This window comes from Schistocerca serialis, chromosome 7, assembly GCF_023864345.2.
Source record: "Schistocerca serialis cubense isolate TAMUIC-IGC-003099 chromosome 7, iqSchSeri2.2, whole genome shotgun sequence".
NCBI lineage: Eukaryota > Metazoa > Arthropoda > Insecta > Orthoptera > Acrididae > Schistocerca > Schistocerca serialis.
The window spans coordinates 559,336,724-559,352,633 of record NC_064644.1 but is presented as its reverse complement, the minus strand read 5'-3'; the positions used below and the strand labels follow the sequence as shown (position 1 = coordinate 559,352,633).

Genomic DNA, 15,910 nt, shown 5'->3' with positions numbered 1-15,910 from the left:
AGTACATTCAACACGCGACCGCAACGAAATGCCATACAAAACTAAAAAGTAATGTGGTGAATAAATTTAGTAATACGTCACATTCTGTGTAAAGTGCGATCCTGCAGAAAATTTTATAAAAACGAAAAATATCGGAATCTGGCACTAATGAGAGTAAACATGTGCACTTCAAACTTTCAGAATTAAGCTTTAGGTTAAGGAATCTTTTTCTTTTGTTGTTTTGTATTTGATAGCATTGCATAAGTACACCCACGGAGCGAGTATTTAACTACCTTTCCCCAAAAAAAAAAAAAAACTTGCTGTTGCTTCTTTTAAGTACGCGCTAATTATTTTGTACTTAGGAGGCATTCACTCTATGAACTTAAGAACACATTGCCTGCAAACTTAAACCGAAAATGAATTTCACCGACTCGGACACCAGCATGATCCAACAAAAGGCAATAGTGAAAGGAATCTGAATTACTTTGTTAACAAATGTTTGTGTTTCATTTTATGCGATGCACTACCAAATAACATTACAGAGATGGGTATCAAAAATAGGTGACATGTAGCTATATTTAATGTCAGAACATCCGATACAATGTTGTCTCTAGACTGGCACGATTTAGTAGACGGAAGATACATTCCCGGGGGTTAACAATTCTATTTTTCTAAGCATATTTCGACGGCCGAGCTGGTGGCCTTCGTGAGGTGCTGCCGCTTGCACTCCGACCAGAAAAATACAAGTGAGAGGAACAGTGAGCACACCTGAGATCATCGCTCGCAGCACCAGACGAAGACAACTAGGTTGACAGTTGAAAGAACGTATAAATGAAAGAGAAACAGAAATAGTCAGTTCTGCCGAACAACCCAAAATATATCTTCCGCAGTAATGCTACTTATTCTCTTAGAGTAGGAGAACAAATTGATAGTGCAGTCAATAAAATACTATATCAACGTAAACAGATGACTAAGGTATGAGACATTTAAAAAGATTTTGTTAGCTACATTGTGGAAAATGTTGCGGTAGTAATGGAAACGATAATTGAAGAATGTCTTTTTCAAAGCATTACTTTTAAATTCACAGAGAAGAAGGGGAGATCACGCTTTGGTGTACGGACAAGTATAGGAACCAATGAGTTGCCAGTAATTGGGATGATCACTAGAACAGTAGTTACAGCAGTTGCTGATGTCGTCCTTACGGAAGGATACTGGAAGCTAGACCACCGGTTAGTCACGGCTACAGCTCGCGAGCTTACTGCGTCCCCACACTGAGCCACAGAGGCCACAGCGATGCCACGACGGCGTCCCTCCAGCGCACCCAGCGTCCCGGCACCGGCGGTGGACGCTCGGTCTGAGCGCGCGCGGCGGGTCCCCAGTGACGTCAGCACGGGCGGCCGGTCCGCCGGCTTCCGTCGGCTCCTCAGCGTGATCTCAGCGCCAGCAGCAGGGGGGCTAGGCCGAGGCCAGCTGCCGCCAGACGCTGTGTCACATGGTGGACATGTAGGGCCAGCTGAAGCTGCTGCCGCTCAGCAGCATGTCCCGTATCAGCGTCTCGATGGGCGTCTTGCCCACCAGCCGCACGAAGAACAGCTGCTCGATCACCTGCGAGCTGACTGTCCGCAGCGAGGGAAGCCGCAACAGCAGCTTGCCGAAGCGCGTCGGCTGGTTGGGGTACTGCGTGCGGCAGTACTCCTCGAGCGCGCACTGCGACTTCTCCTGCAGGCCCTCGATGTGCGCCACGTCCGACAGGCCACACGCGTCTGCAAGACACAAACGGAACGGCATATCATTAGCAACTCAGAAAGCACAGTGACACCAACTACAGTAAAAAAAAACCATCTGTCTGAAAATCTACATTTACATACACAATGACAATTATTGAACTATATTAAATAATGAGGAAACTGTACCATCTAGTGAGCAAAATGTATGACACATCCGAAATACCCTCAGACTTCAAGAAGAACATAATAATCCCAATCCCAAAGAAAGCAGGTGTTGACAGGTGTGAAGATTACCGAACTATCAGTTTAATAAGTCACAGTTGCGAAATACTAACACGAAATTTTTAGACGAATGGAAAAACTGGTAGAAGCCGACCACCACGGGGAAGATCAGTTTGGATTCCGTAGAAATGTTGGAGCACGCGAAGCAATACTGACCCTACGACTTATCTTAGAAGATAGATTAAAGAAAGTCAAACCTACGTTTCTAGCATTTGTAGACTTAGAGAAAGCTTTCGACAGTGTTGACTGGAATGTTATCTGTCAAATTCTGAAGGTGGCAGGGATCAAATACAGGGAGCGAAAGGCTATTTACAATTTGTACAGAAACCAGATGGCAGTTATAAGAGTCGAGGGGCATGAAAGGGAAGCAGTGGTTGGGAAGAGAGTGAGAAAGGGTTGTATCCTGTCCCCCACGTTATTCAATCTGTATATTGAGCAAGCAGTAAAGGAAACACAAGATAAATTTGGAGTAGGAATTAAAAGCCAAGGTGATGAAATAAAAACTTTGAGGTTTGCCGATGACATTGTAATTCTGTCAGATACAGCAAAGGACGTGGAAGAGCAGTTGGCGGAATTCTTTCAAGAGGATATAAGATGAACTTCAACAAAAGCAAATCGAGGATAATGGAAAGTAGCCGAATTAAATCAGGTGATGCTCAGCGAATTAGGTCAGGAAATGTGACACTTAAACTAGCAGATGAGTTTTGCTATTTGGGGAGCAAAATAACATGATGGTCGGACTGAGAATACGCATTTCGCGATCGAGAAGTCTCTTCAACCTCAACGGGTGACAGCGTGATGTGCAATGTGCAGTCACGGAATAATCGAAAGACTGATCAGGCGAGAGTTGGGTGAGGAAGCTGATGAGGAGTCAAGGGAGCCGAGTGCTGGTTGGGACATCGGCGCGGCGCAGCCCGCTGACCCGCGGCGCGGCCCCAGCGATCAGAATAGATTGGAGCGGCCGGACCATGACGTGACGTGACGTGACGTGGCGCGAGGCATGACGCAGGGTGGGCGCCCTTGATTGTCCAGCCATCAGTCGGCGAGTTCGTCTGCGACGCATTTGCAACAAGGCGCGGGCCGGCCGACCCAGACAACGGGCAGGTCTGCCGCTTCAGCAGCACCGCGTAAACTCCGCAGGGAGCTGAGCCCAGGGCACGTCCAGGGCCGGCCGTGTGTGTACAGCTGCGCTCAAAGGACAAAATGTTAGCCGCGTCCTCATAAGAGCGCTGTAGATTGTGTTCCATAAACTAAAACGATAAAAGATGTCCGAGCTTCTGACAAAAATAGGTGTAAACTGAACAGAATGGCGGATAATAAATGATATGCGCAAGATGAAAGAGGCAACGATAAGACTGAAACAGCAAGAATCAAGTTCTCGATTTAAAAAAGGTTGTAAGACAAGGACGTGGTCTTTCGCCTCAGCTATTCAAACCATGCTTCGAAGGAGCAACGACGAATATACTCTGAAAAGCCAAAGAAACTGGTACACCTGCGTAATATCATTTAGGGCACGCAGAAGTGCCGCACACCATGAATCCTGCAGGGCTGTCCATAAATCCGTAAGAGTACTAGGTGTGGAAATCTCTTCTGAACAGCAATGTTGTAAGGCATCCCAGATATGCTCAACAATGTTGATAACTGGGGAGTTTTGTGGCCACCGGACGTGTTTAAACTAAGAAGAGTGTTCCTGGAGCCACTCTGTAGCAATTCTGGACGTGTGGGGTGCCGGACTGTCCTGCTGGAATTGCCCAAGTCCGTGGGAATGCACAATGAACATGACTGGATGCAGGTCATCACACAGGATGCTTATGTACGTGTCACCTGTCAGTGTCGTATCTAGACGTATTAGGGGTAGCATATCACTCCAACTGCACACGCCCCACACCATTAGAGAGCCTCCTCCAGCTTGAACAGTCCTCGCTGACATGCAGGTTTCATGGATTCATGTGGTTGTCTCCATACCCGTACACGTCCATCCGCTCGATACAATTTGAAACGAGACTCGTCCGTCTAGGCAACATAATTCCAGTCATGAACATTCCAATGTCGGTGTTGATGGACCCAGACGAGGCGTAAAGCTCTGTGTCGTGCAGCCACGAAGGGTACACGGGTGGGCCTTCGGCTCCGAAAGCCCTTATCGATGACGTTTCGTTGAATTGTTCACACGCTGACACTTGTTGATGGCCCAGCATTGAAATCTGCAGCAAATTCGCGGAAGGGTTGCGCTTCTGTCACGGTGAACGATTCTCTCCAGTCGTAGTTGGTCCTGTTCTTGCAGAATATTTTTCCGGCCGCAGCGATGTCGGAGATTTGATGTTTTACCGGATCCCTGATATTCATGGTACACTCGTGAATTGGTCGTACGGGAAAACCCCCACTGCATCGTTACCTCGTTGATGTGTCCCATCGCTCGTGCGCCGTCTATAACACCACGTTCAAACTCACTTAAATCTTCATAATATACTATTGTAGCAGCAGCAACCTTTCTAAGAACTCCGCCAGACACTTGCTGTCTTATATAGGCGTTGCCTACCGCAGCGCCGTATTCTGCCTGTGTACATGTCTCTGTATTTCAATGACTCCTATACCAGTTTCTTTGGCACTTCAGTGTATATGATACGCACAAGATGCAACAAGGAACAATAAACTGAAGCAGCGAGAATCAAATTATCGAATTAAAAAGGTTGTAAGACAGGGTCGTAGTCTTTAGCCTCTGCTGTTCAAAGTGTTATTCGAAGAAGCAAAGACGGATAGAAAAGAAAGCTTGATGAGTGAGATTAAAATTCAGGATGAGAGGATACCAATGATAACATTCGTTGATGACTCTGCTATCCTCACTGAAAGTGAAAAAGTATTACAAGGCGTGATGAATGGAATGAACAGTCTAACGAGCAAAGAATGTTTGAGAGTTAAGTAATGAGGAGTAGGAGAAATGAGATTATCGGTAAACATCAAAACTGGGGTGCCACGAAGTGGATGAAGGAATTCCGCTAACTTGGAAGGTAAATAACAAACGACGGACGAAGTAAGGAGGATATAAATAGGATACTGGCGCAGGCATAGACGGCATTCCTGGCCGAGAGAGGTCTGCTAGGGTTAAACGACAGCTTTAGCGTGAGGAAGAAATTTTTGAGAATGTACGTCTGGGGCACAGCATTGTTTGACGCAGAAACATGGACTGTGGGAAAACAGGAAAAGTAGATGCTTCCAAGCGGCTGAGATGTGGTGCGATAGAAGAATGTTGAACACGAGGTGGACTGAAGGGTCAAGGGGTTAAAAGAAAATTAGTTGGGACCTTACACACATCTACCCAATTCATGTACTGTTATTTTAAATACGGGCATTCTACTTGGCAAACACTGGATGGTTTGAGAATGGGTATAGCCCGAAACCGGTCACCGATTAAATAAAAATCCATTTCAGTTGCAAATCTGTCTCTTTTTGCGTCAGAATCATAGTGGTTTCATAAGTACCCTCCGCAACAATCCGTAAGGTGGCCTGGGAAAATCGCGTTGCACTCTATGGCTAAAGCACCGTTCATAAGCTTTGTACGAGGGCAGTTCAATAAGTAATGCAACACATTTTTTTTTCTGAAACAAGGGTTGTTTTATTCAGCATTGAAATACACCAGGTTATTCCCCAATCTTTTAGCTACAAAACACTATTTTTCAACGTAATCTCCATTCAATGCTACGGCCTTACGCCACCTTGAAATGAGGGCCTGTATGCCTGCACGGTACCATTCCACTGGTCGATGTCGGAGCCAACGTCGTACTGCATCAATAACTTCATCATCCGCGTAGTGCCTCCCACGGATTGCGTCCTTCATTGGGCCAAACATATGGAAACCCGACGGTGCGAGATCGGGGCTGTAGGGTGCATGAGGAAGAACAGTCCACTGAAGTTTTGTGAGCTCCTCTCGGGTACGAAGACTTGTCTGAGGTCTTGCGTTGTCATGAAGAAGGAGAAGTTCGTTCAGATTTTTGTGCCTACGAACACGCTGAAGTCGTTTCTTCAATTTCTGAAGAGTAGCACAATACACTTCAGAGTTGATCGTTTGACCATGGGGAAGGACATCGAACAGAGTAACCCCTTCAGTGTCCCAGAAGACTGTAACCATGACTTTACCGGCTGAGGGTATGGCTTTAAACTTTTTCTTGGTAGGGGAGTGGGTGTGGCGCCACTCCATTGATTGCCGTTTTGTTTCAGGTTCGAAGTGATGAACCCATGTTTCATCGCCTGTAACAATCTTTGACAAGAAATTGTCACCCTCAGCCACATGACGAGCAAGCAATTCCGCACAGATGGTTCTCCTTTGCTCTTTATGGTGTTCGGTTAGACAACGAGGGACCCAGCGGGAACAAACCTTTGAATATCCCAACTGGTGAACAATTGTGACAGCACTACCAACAGAGATGTCAAGTTGAGCACTGAGTTGTTTGATGGTGACCGGCCCGCACGCGGGAGATCAGACAGTCTTGCTTGACCTTGCGGCGATGATGACACACGATTTGCCCAACGACTCACAGTGCTTTTGTACACTGTCAGATCACCGTAGACATTCTGCAAGCGCCTATGAATATCTGAGATGCCCTGGTTTTCCGCCAAAAGAAACTCAATCACTGCCCGTTGTTTGCAACGCACATCCGTTACAGACGCCATTTTAACAGCTCCGTACAGTGCTGCCACCTGTCGGAAGTCAATGAAACTATACGAGACGAAGCGGGAATGTTTGAAAATATTCCATAAAAAATTTCCGGTTTTTTCAACCAAAATTGGCCGAGAAAAAAAAAATGTGTTGCATTACTTATTGAACTGCCCTCGTATAACGTTCGGTAGACGCTACTGTATTATACTACACGATATGAAAAGGATAAGAGAAGCGGTGACGCAGTTAACATTCAAGACTCAATCGTGACAATAAGTCTATATAAAACGCATACGAAGTGGCGGCGTAAGACGTAACGTGTGGCGTACATTCAGAGATGAGGGGACCAGATGGCGCAACAGTGCGGTACAGCGCCCACTGTATCTCTCCGCCAACTTGCCGCTTTGCTTCCGAGCTGGAAATTAAAGTCTTGAAACGCATCGGGAGGCGGGAGCTGTGGCCGTATATGGGCGGCGGCGCCTTCCGCCCGCGAGGATCTGCCAATATTGGTGCGGTGGCGCGTAACTCTCTGCCTTGCGGCTTCTGCCTTGCTCACACACGTGCCGGGCCGCAGCGGGCTCGTTAATTTTAATTGCGGCGCGTCGCGGTCGTATTCCTGGCATTGACTCATCTCGAAATTACGATACGGGAGGAGCGCAGGCACCACACACACGCCGTATCTCAGCGCTTCCGCCACTCCCCCGCTTGAAGGCGTGCACGTCGTACGTGACAGGTGCGCGCGTCTTCCATTGCCCAGACTCGCTAGGAATCTACAGGCCAATACATCACAAACAAACTCCTAATCTTAGTGAAGGATTCCAGCCGTTAACTCTTTTTCTTTGCTTCATTCGAGTCATCCTTTGCGCGCAAACATGGTAGCAGTTATTGGTCCACAAAACCATTCATACGTCCTATGTCGTTCACCAGTAACCCCCACCCCCTCTCCCCCGCCAACGATCCTTTAATGAATCGAATTTCCAAGTTCGGAAACAGCTAATTTCTCACGCACCTTCACGTTTCTGACTTCATATCTCTTGAACTACATCGTGTACAAAGATACAATTTTGAGGCCACTTTCAGCGTCATACACTTTTACCGTCTGCTAAATGTATTGCGAATGGAGTTAGTAGTAAAGAAGTAATAAATTAAACTTTCATGCCTGATGCTGATGTTTTACAACATGAACTGTGAAAATGTAGTAAGCGATAACCCATATCCCTTTCGTTATTTTGTGGACAGCGACCAATAATCCCGTAAAAGTTTGAAATTATGTGTGATGTCTATTGTAAGCGGCTAAGTGCTCCCACTCTCAAATAATGGATGAATATACGGTACCTCTCATTAAATTAAATAAACCATAACTGTTATCTAATTATGGACAAAAAAAATTTTCCAAAAAAAGTATGCTTTTGTACTCTTAAACATACATCAAACAAGCAGAAAATTATATTTCGCGTTCATTAAACTATCCTCCCTTGGGCTCAATGACAGTCTCACACCATAATTACTCTACCGCGCAAACACTGGGGCTACACTCTGGTATGAGACGTTCCCGGGGAGAGGGAACAATGGTTGGTTGGTTTTGGGGAAGGAGACCAGACAGCGTGGTCATCGGTCCCATCGGATAATGGAAGGATGGGGAAGGAAGTCGGCCGTGCCCTTTCAGAAGAACCATCCCGGCATTTGCCTGGAGTGATTTAGGGAAATCACGGAAAACCTAAATCAGGATGGCCGGACGCGGTATTGAACCGTCGTCCTCCCGAATGCGAGTCCAGTGTCTAACCACTGCGCCACCTCGCTCGGTGAGGGAACAATAACCCTGGCTTCGGTGTGGAGCGGCGGTGGGGTGGGTGGACTGCTGTGGCCTGTTGTGGGATTGTGAACCACTGAGCACGAAGCCTCTCCGTCGCTTCTAGGTTCCCGGTTCAATACACAATACACACAATGACACAGCTAAACAAACATAGAAGTTCAGGTAACTATTTTGTAAATACACAACACTCCTCTGGATAATATTCCATCTAGATGAAAACAAACTTCTACACCCGATAAGTTTATCAATGTTGTACTACTTCTTTGCTTACTGAACAGTAGCAATGCAACTATATGGTATCTACAGGGAATTAGAAGTCAGTTATTAGATTTATTGAAATTAACGAACGCTAGGGTAGTCGGGGCAATATGCGCACCGCCAGTGACGCAGTCCCAAGACACATACACGGTTTCTGACTGAAATACGGAAGATCATACCTCTTAAAGAGTAGATTTTGAAAGCATTTTAAATTTCGTCTGTAATTATACGCAACACTGAATATCAGATTTTTGTCGCTCTTGAAAGCCGTTCGAAAGACAATCTGTAACAGGGCTTGTGTGACCATTATAGCCATTTAGTTACATAAATTCGAAAATAACAGTGGGAGACATGTGAATGTCGTAAATACTTCAAAAAAATGGTTCAAATGGCTCTGAGCACTATGGGACTCAACTGCTGTGGTCATCAGTCCCCTAGAACTTAAAACTACTTAAACCTAACTAACCTAAAACATCACACACATCCATGCCCGAGGCAGGATTCGAACCTGCGACCGTAGCAGTCGCACGGTTCCGGACTGCGCGCCTAGAACCGCGAGACCACCGCGGCCGGCGTAAATACTTCATCATGGGGCAATACACGGCGGTGCATTCGCTGTGCACAAAAGACAGCTCGTATAGGATTCCCCATTCTGTTTCCACCAGAATCAAGAGGAGAGATTACAGTTTAAAGCCCCATCATGAGAGGCAGAACACCATCTCGGATTCGGGAAGGATGGGAAAGGAAATCATCGTCACCCTTTCGAAGGAACCAACTCGGCATTCGCCTCAAACGAAGTAGGAAAATCACGGAAATATTCATTTTGGATAATCGGATAGAAATTTGAAGCGCCGTGCTCCGGAATGTGGGTCCTTTGTTTTACCAATGCGCTCCCCGCTCGGTGCGTTCAGTAGAGTCAGTCCAGTTGCACACAGCAAGTTGTCACAAACGGAAGTTTGCAGACCATTTTGACAGTGCGTACATTGTGCCGTAACAGTCCTGCGAATCAATCCACAAGAATGTGAGGGGACTTACTGACGCTAGTATAAATGCATACTAAGTGCTATTACCGAACGATAACAGAGCAGAAATTGCTCCGAACGTCCTGACAACCGCGTAAATACCCGACACAACACATGGTATATTTGATTCACGTATCTTTTAGTAGGTAGTCTTCCAGTTTCATCATGAAAACAGTTTCAAATAGCTCTGAGCACTATGGGACTTAACATCTATGGTCATCAGTCCCCTAGAACTTAGAACTACTTAAACCTAACTAACCTAAGGACATCACACACATCCCTGCCCGAGGCAGGATTCGATCCTGCGACCGAAGCGGTCGTGCGGTTCCAGACTGTAGTGCCCAGAACCGCACGGCCACACCGAGAACAGTTTCGTAGCGATATATTTTACTGTCGGAGTCACTTATTTCGTGGTAAGACTTACTGTACAATATTCAGGTGTTGTGGCAACACTTTAGCTGTTGGGTATTCATATTTTAATTTTTCAAGTATTCGTCGGTGACAGTCCTGCAAACCGACCTCACGACAGATAGAAGCTCCTTCCACAACGAACATTACTGCTTCCTCAGCTCCAGAAAGCAGCTGGGTTGCTACAGACGCGTTGATTTCGGCTGCGCGTGCGAAGGACGAGTTTATAATTTAGTTCCCCAATATCGGAGCGCCCTTTCTTCACGTCGGGTTCATTGAAACCACTCTTCCGTTCTAGACTGCTTTTAGAACGGCAGACGTCGTGAATGCTTTTAGAAGTAGAGTCTGACTTAATTACGTTATAAACTTTTACTCAAAATTTTGCGTTTCGAACTGAAATTAGAGTTCGATTCTCACCATCTTGCTAATTAATGAAACTGGTCACAAACTCCAGAAAAATGTTGGAAATTACGGTCCACTTCTACGAAGAGCGTTTAAAAATCAGAAGAAGGTATTTTAGTAAGTAAATCTGTGATCGAATAACAGCAAGTAATCTTTAATTACTGTTCACAATTTAATAAATGTAACCATGTTATCATGTGTACCATGCCATATTTTCGTGGTTTCCACCACATACTGAGTTTAGTTGAACAAGCCTTCCCCCATATAAACCCCATATACATACGCTATATTAGTTAACCTGTTTCTTATCATGAGAAAAACTGAAAAGTAAAAGATTGAAAAATTCACCATTGGTAATGCAAAAATTTAAGTTGAAATGATTATCTAAAATGATTTATCTGTTATATACATGTCTTGTGCGTGCATGTTCGATGACAAGAAAATGTGTGTGTGTGTGTGTGTGTGTGTGTGTGTGTGTATTTGTGCGCGTGTGAAGGCAGGGTGGAGGGTTAGAAAACTGGCTGCATGTCTGTAGCATTAAGAGGCGAAATAGGCACAGCACTAGAGGTAAGTCTGGTTTCTACCTGAAATTGACATTCAAGTTAGATGTTCAGGCACACAACAATGTACTTCAAGGGAAATGTGACACTGTAGTATATAAAGCACTTCAGACTATAGACGGCGAAAAAAGACCTCTTACACTATACGATTCAAAGCCGTATTTCACTGACTGATCTATCGCAAAAACCATGTTCTTTTTTCTCTCTGTGTGACATTCCACGACTCTATCCATCATTCGGAGTCAGCTCATTACTGCCCTTCTTATATAAAGTATTTGCGCAGTCAGAGTTCTTTTTATACCGTATGGTCTACCCGGTACTAAGACAAGCGAGCGTTTCTGCAACAGGCGTCATTACGGCAGCGTGACAGGCAAACGCGTAAACCCGTCCGACCCCTTTTACGTCCACCAAGGCAGAGCGCGCAACCCACTTCCTGTATGCGTGCTCTCACCTAATGGCGCTGACGTCAGCCTTGTTTTTCTTCCTCTTCTGAATGGGTGTTAATTTCCTGAACCGTGACAAGCAAATGTGTCTCTTTATTACTATTAACTAAAAGCTCTATTACACTTTTAGAGCTATGTGCGTTTGTAAACACATGGCCACTTTTCAGATATGCATTAAGGCATTTATTCTTTCCGCTGAGAACTTTAAAGTCACAGAAGCCTGACGGGAACCTTTATTTACAAGCATAGTCGTCAAAAAACCTGATTAGGACGTCTAAGAGCTAGTTCGCACGCTCCTTTATACGTCACGTGCGTTTCAAAATAGTAGGTTGTTGCTTTTATGGTTTTTATTCGTTGTTATTTGACAAGTGGATTATGACTGCAACGCAAAATTCGCTGGTCACCCTGTGCAGCTACATTCAATCAGTTCCATGACTGTTTACTTAGGGAAAGAAAAACCTTTGTTTTCGTCCGTCTCCCTGCCAAATCATATGACTGGCAAAGAGTATTCCAATGTTTTCTGCTAAGCACTCGTATAAAACATGTCCCGCTTGAAGCGATGCACCTTTCTTTTAAAGGCACGTGCAGGGCTAATGTCCTTTTTTGAGAGATATATTGGTACACATTCAATCTGTTCATGTTTCTTTGGCGAACCCAGAAACGAAGGAAGGTTGTATAAACCTTTCATCAAGATGACTCTAATTCGAGGCGGAAATATTATATCAATCGACAAATTAGCTACAATAATTCGTTTCAATATTTTGTATTATTTGGTACGAAATTCTGAGTTCCGGTACTCAGTGGCAGTTCTTAGTTTCACTGTAACTTGTGCGACATGCTACCAATTGCACTTCGGGATAGACAGTATAATTTCATGAAGTTTGTTGTATCTGGGGGAGAATTCTGAAACGACTACGTTCTTTGTTGAGTTCGAGGGATTTTTTGTATTTAACAAGACTTTATTACTGTGAAACCTATTAGGCATATATGTAGCACATGTAGATTCCATTAGAAATGCCAGTTTATTTTCAGTCTCTACGTTGCGGATATTTCTGAAGAAAATTGAGGGTATTAATTGTAAATCATACCACACGCATGTATGATTGTAAGGCAAACTGGGCAAGAGCTTCAGTGATTCAAAATGGTTCAAATGGCTCTGAGCACTATGGGACTTAACATCTGAGGTCATCAGTCCCCTAGAGCTTAGAACTACTTAAACCTAACTAACCTAAGAACATCACACACATCTATGCCCAAGGCAGGATTCGAACCTGCGACCGTAGCGGTCGCGCTTTTCCAGACTAAAGCGCCTAGAACCGCTCGGCCACATCTGCCGGCTTCAGTGATTCGCACAGAAATAGGGAACGTGACGTTTTTCCCTTCATGTGCAGGTAACATTGTGATATCGGGGAGAGCACTGCTGTAGATAAGTACCGGAAGAGGATAAGCATTCACTCGTTTGGTGCAGTCACTCCAATGATGGCGTAACGCCAGAGAAACCCATGACAAGTGAAGTAACTCATTTCACACGTTTATCCAGGTAGAAATACCCGGAGGTTACTTAAATATCCAACTAATCTTATAATTGGTATTGATGTCCGAATCTGTAAATTGCTATGTGTGTAATTCACGCGTACCTGTGCACAATTGTGTCGCAACTGGCGGAAGATTTCCGCCTCGAATTAGATTAATGTTGACGTTAGGTTAATACAACCTTCCTGTTTTTTTGGGTTCGCCAAAGAAACGTGAGTAGATTTAATGTGTACCGGCTATATCTCTCAAAACCATAGACCAGTCCTTCACATACATTAAAAAGGAAGGTTCATCGTTTCAATCTCACTCGTTGGAAAATACAGGTTTTTTTGGCAGAAAAAATGATAATTCCTGGGAAATCTGTTCTATGAGTCGACCGTCCGCACCCAGGAGCAGACATGGCGCTTGTGACTTGTTTGGAGACGGGATGTGTTGATATTTCTGCGTAGCCCAAAACACTTCAGGTAGTATTTTGCCTTAAAATTTGTTGGTTTCGCCAAATTCCAACCAAACTGTCACATTCCAACCTATCCTAGATCTCGGGCTAAGATACAGACCCTCAGTCACCATATCTAGTCTTTTGCTTTCACATTCGTTCAGAAACGAACTGTCACTTTCCTAGACCTCGACCTAACATACAGATCAAATGGTTCAAATGGCTCTGAGCACTATGCGACTTAACTTCTGAAGTCATCAGTCGCCTAGAACTTAGAACTAATTAAACCTAACCTAAGGACATCACACACATCCATGCCCGAGGCAGGATTCGAACTTGCGACCGTAGTGGTCGTTCGGCTCGAGACTGCAGCGCCTAGAACCGCACGGCCACTCCGGCCGGCACATATAGATCAGTTTGTCGCCACAATTAGTTTCTTTGCTATGACATTCGTTGTCTCCGCAAAGGAATGTCTCTCCAAAGATGTCTCCCTCCGCCCAAGTGTTCCAAGCCCATGGCAAGTAAGCAAGCAAAACTCAGCGGTGCGGCACTGATGAGCGACTGACCGCTGTGTCATCCATCCTCTGGCGCTCGCGTTTTTGGATGCGTTATGGAGGAGCACCGGGGTCCACACACAGAATTTTGAATCGCTGTCGGCTTTCGAGACCTAGGAGCCGCTGCTTCTATTGAAGTAACTGCCAAATTGGGCTTAAGAGGCTGAGTGCACCCCACACCAGTCCTCACGCCAAAGAAAAACCGCTGTCAGTAAGCTGAATTATCTGGGGTGCTCCACGTACTAGCCAGACGGACAAACCCCGGACTTGAAAATAAGGTGAACTAGGCTATAAGGCCGCTTCACATTCCTCTTCCATTTGTTCTTACATTTTCGACATTTCGATCCCTCAACTGGGAACTTCTTCAGGATCTTTTGGTGTCCCACTTAGCTGTTATATCCTGAAGATGATCTCAGCAGAAAGGTCGAAACGTCGACTGTTAAGAAGTAACTTGAAGAGCGTCATGATGCAGACTGACAACCTAGAAGATCAATAAAAGCATTCAGTTTTTTGCATATCACGATTCTTCCGTCAGGGATTTGCGAGTTTGCGCTCTGTTTTAGACGGTAGGAGACACCGAAGTAATAAGATCGACAGCATCGCCATTACAGACCCCCTGCTGGGAGCGATTACAGCAAAGGTGAGCACCGGCGACGCCGGCCTGCTGACGTCACGGACGTACATTGTCCTATTATTAGGATGGGCGTCTCCAGCGCCGCTGATTGCCCCAGGAATGCGCAGGGGGTGGTGGCGGGGGAGGGGGGGGGGAGGGGGTGAGGCGGAACGGCGCGGCCGGCTCCTCTCTCGCCTTTTTTTGTTCTGCTCGTTTAAGCGGAACGATGAAAACCGTGTGACGTCGCCCAGCATCACAGCTGGGCTGCGTTCTCAGCAATTGTGCAACGTGAGGAACGGCGCCGCGGAAGAAAACGTGGCGGGAACAGAGAGAGAGGGGGGGGGGGGGGGGGGGGGAGAGACAGAAAGACAGTGAAGGAGGACGGGGGAAAAACAAACGAGCAAGGACAGCCGCCGCGCCGCGCCACTAATTGCCCCAACTGGCCATCGGCTCAATTTTTGCTGCGCTGCTCCGCGATTGGCGGGAGAGGCGCTGCAGGCCAACTGCCTCCGGCGGTTACAGCCGCGCCACAAGTGATTTCTATCGTCGGCAACGGCGAGTTCTTGTCACGGCGCGACTTGTTTTGCATTTGCATAACGCTGTGTTGTTGTTGCAAAACACACACTTGGCGGTGTGGGCAACGGTGACTCACCCGCTGGCGCGCGGCTCTATTCTACCAGGCAGCGGGCGTATTTTTGTCGCCACTGCGCTAATTACTGCTCTAGAAACACGTGCACGAACGACATATTATTATAAAATACGGTGGATATCGTTAATCAGGTGGAACTTTGTGCCCAGAGTATTGTTACGGGCCTTTTCTATGGACTATCCCAGCTAGCTTGAGGTGTGTAGTGACTCTGTCGGCCGGCCGCGGTGGTCTAGCGGTTCTGGCGCTGCAGTCCGGAACCGCGGGACTGCTACGGTCGCAGGTTCGAATCCTGCCTCGGGCATGGGTGTGTGTGATGTCCTTAGGTTAGTTAGGTTTAAGTAGTTCTAAGTTCTAGGGGACTTATGACCTAAGATGTTGAGTCCCATAGTGCTCAGAGCCATTTGAACCATTTGACTCTGTCGTAGACACGACTGGGTGATGTAGGAAGAAATCATGCCATGATGCAGGCTACAGGGGATAATCACATTCAGGTGTGCAGAATGTCACGAAGTGGTGTGTTTGTGCGTAGAGGTTGGAAGACGTAAAACTGGCCCGGAAAACATCACATGTACGTTAAGAT

The 15,910-nt window shown here is 46.0% G+C and overlaps 1 protein-coding gene across 1 annotated transcript in view; it reads right to left on the bottom strand.

Moving 5' to 3' along the window:
• Positions 1 to 280: 280 nt before the first annotated feature.
• LOC126413244 (steroid receptor seven-up, isoforms B/C) overlaps positions 281 to 15,910 on the bottom strand; it is a 556,948-nt gene continuing 541,318 nt past the window's right edge. The window contains exon 4 of the mRNA XM_050083146.1: positions 281 to 1,742. Within this exon, the coding sequence (XP_049939103.1) occupies positions 1,468 to 1,742 (275 nt within the window). The 3' untranslated portion in view covers positions 281 to 1,467. The remainder of the gene's footprint in view (positions 1,743 to 15,910) is intronic.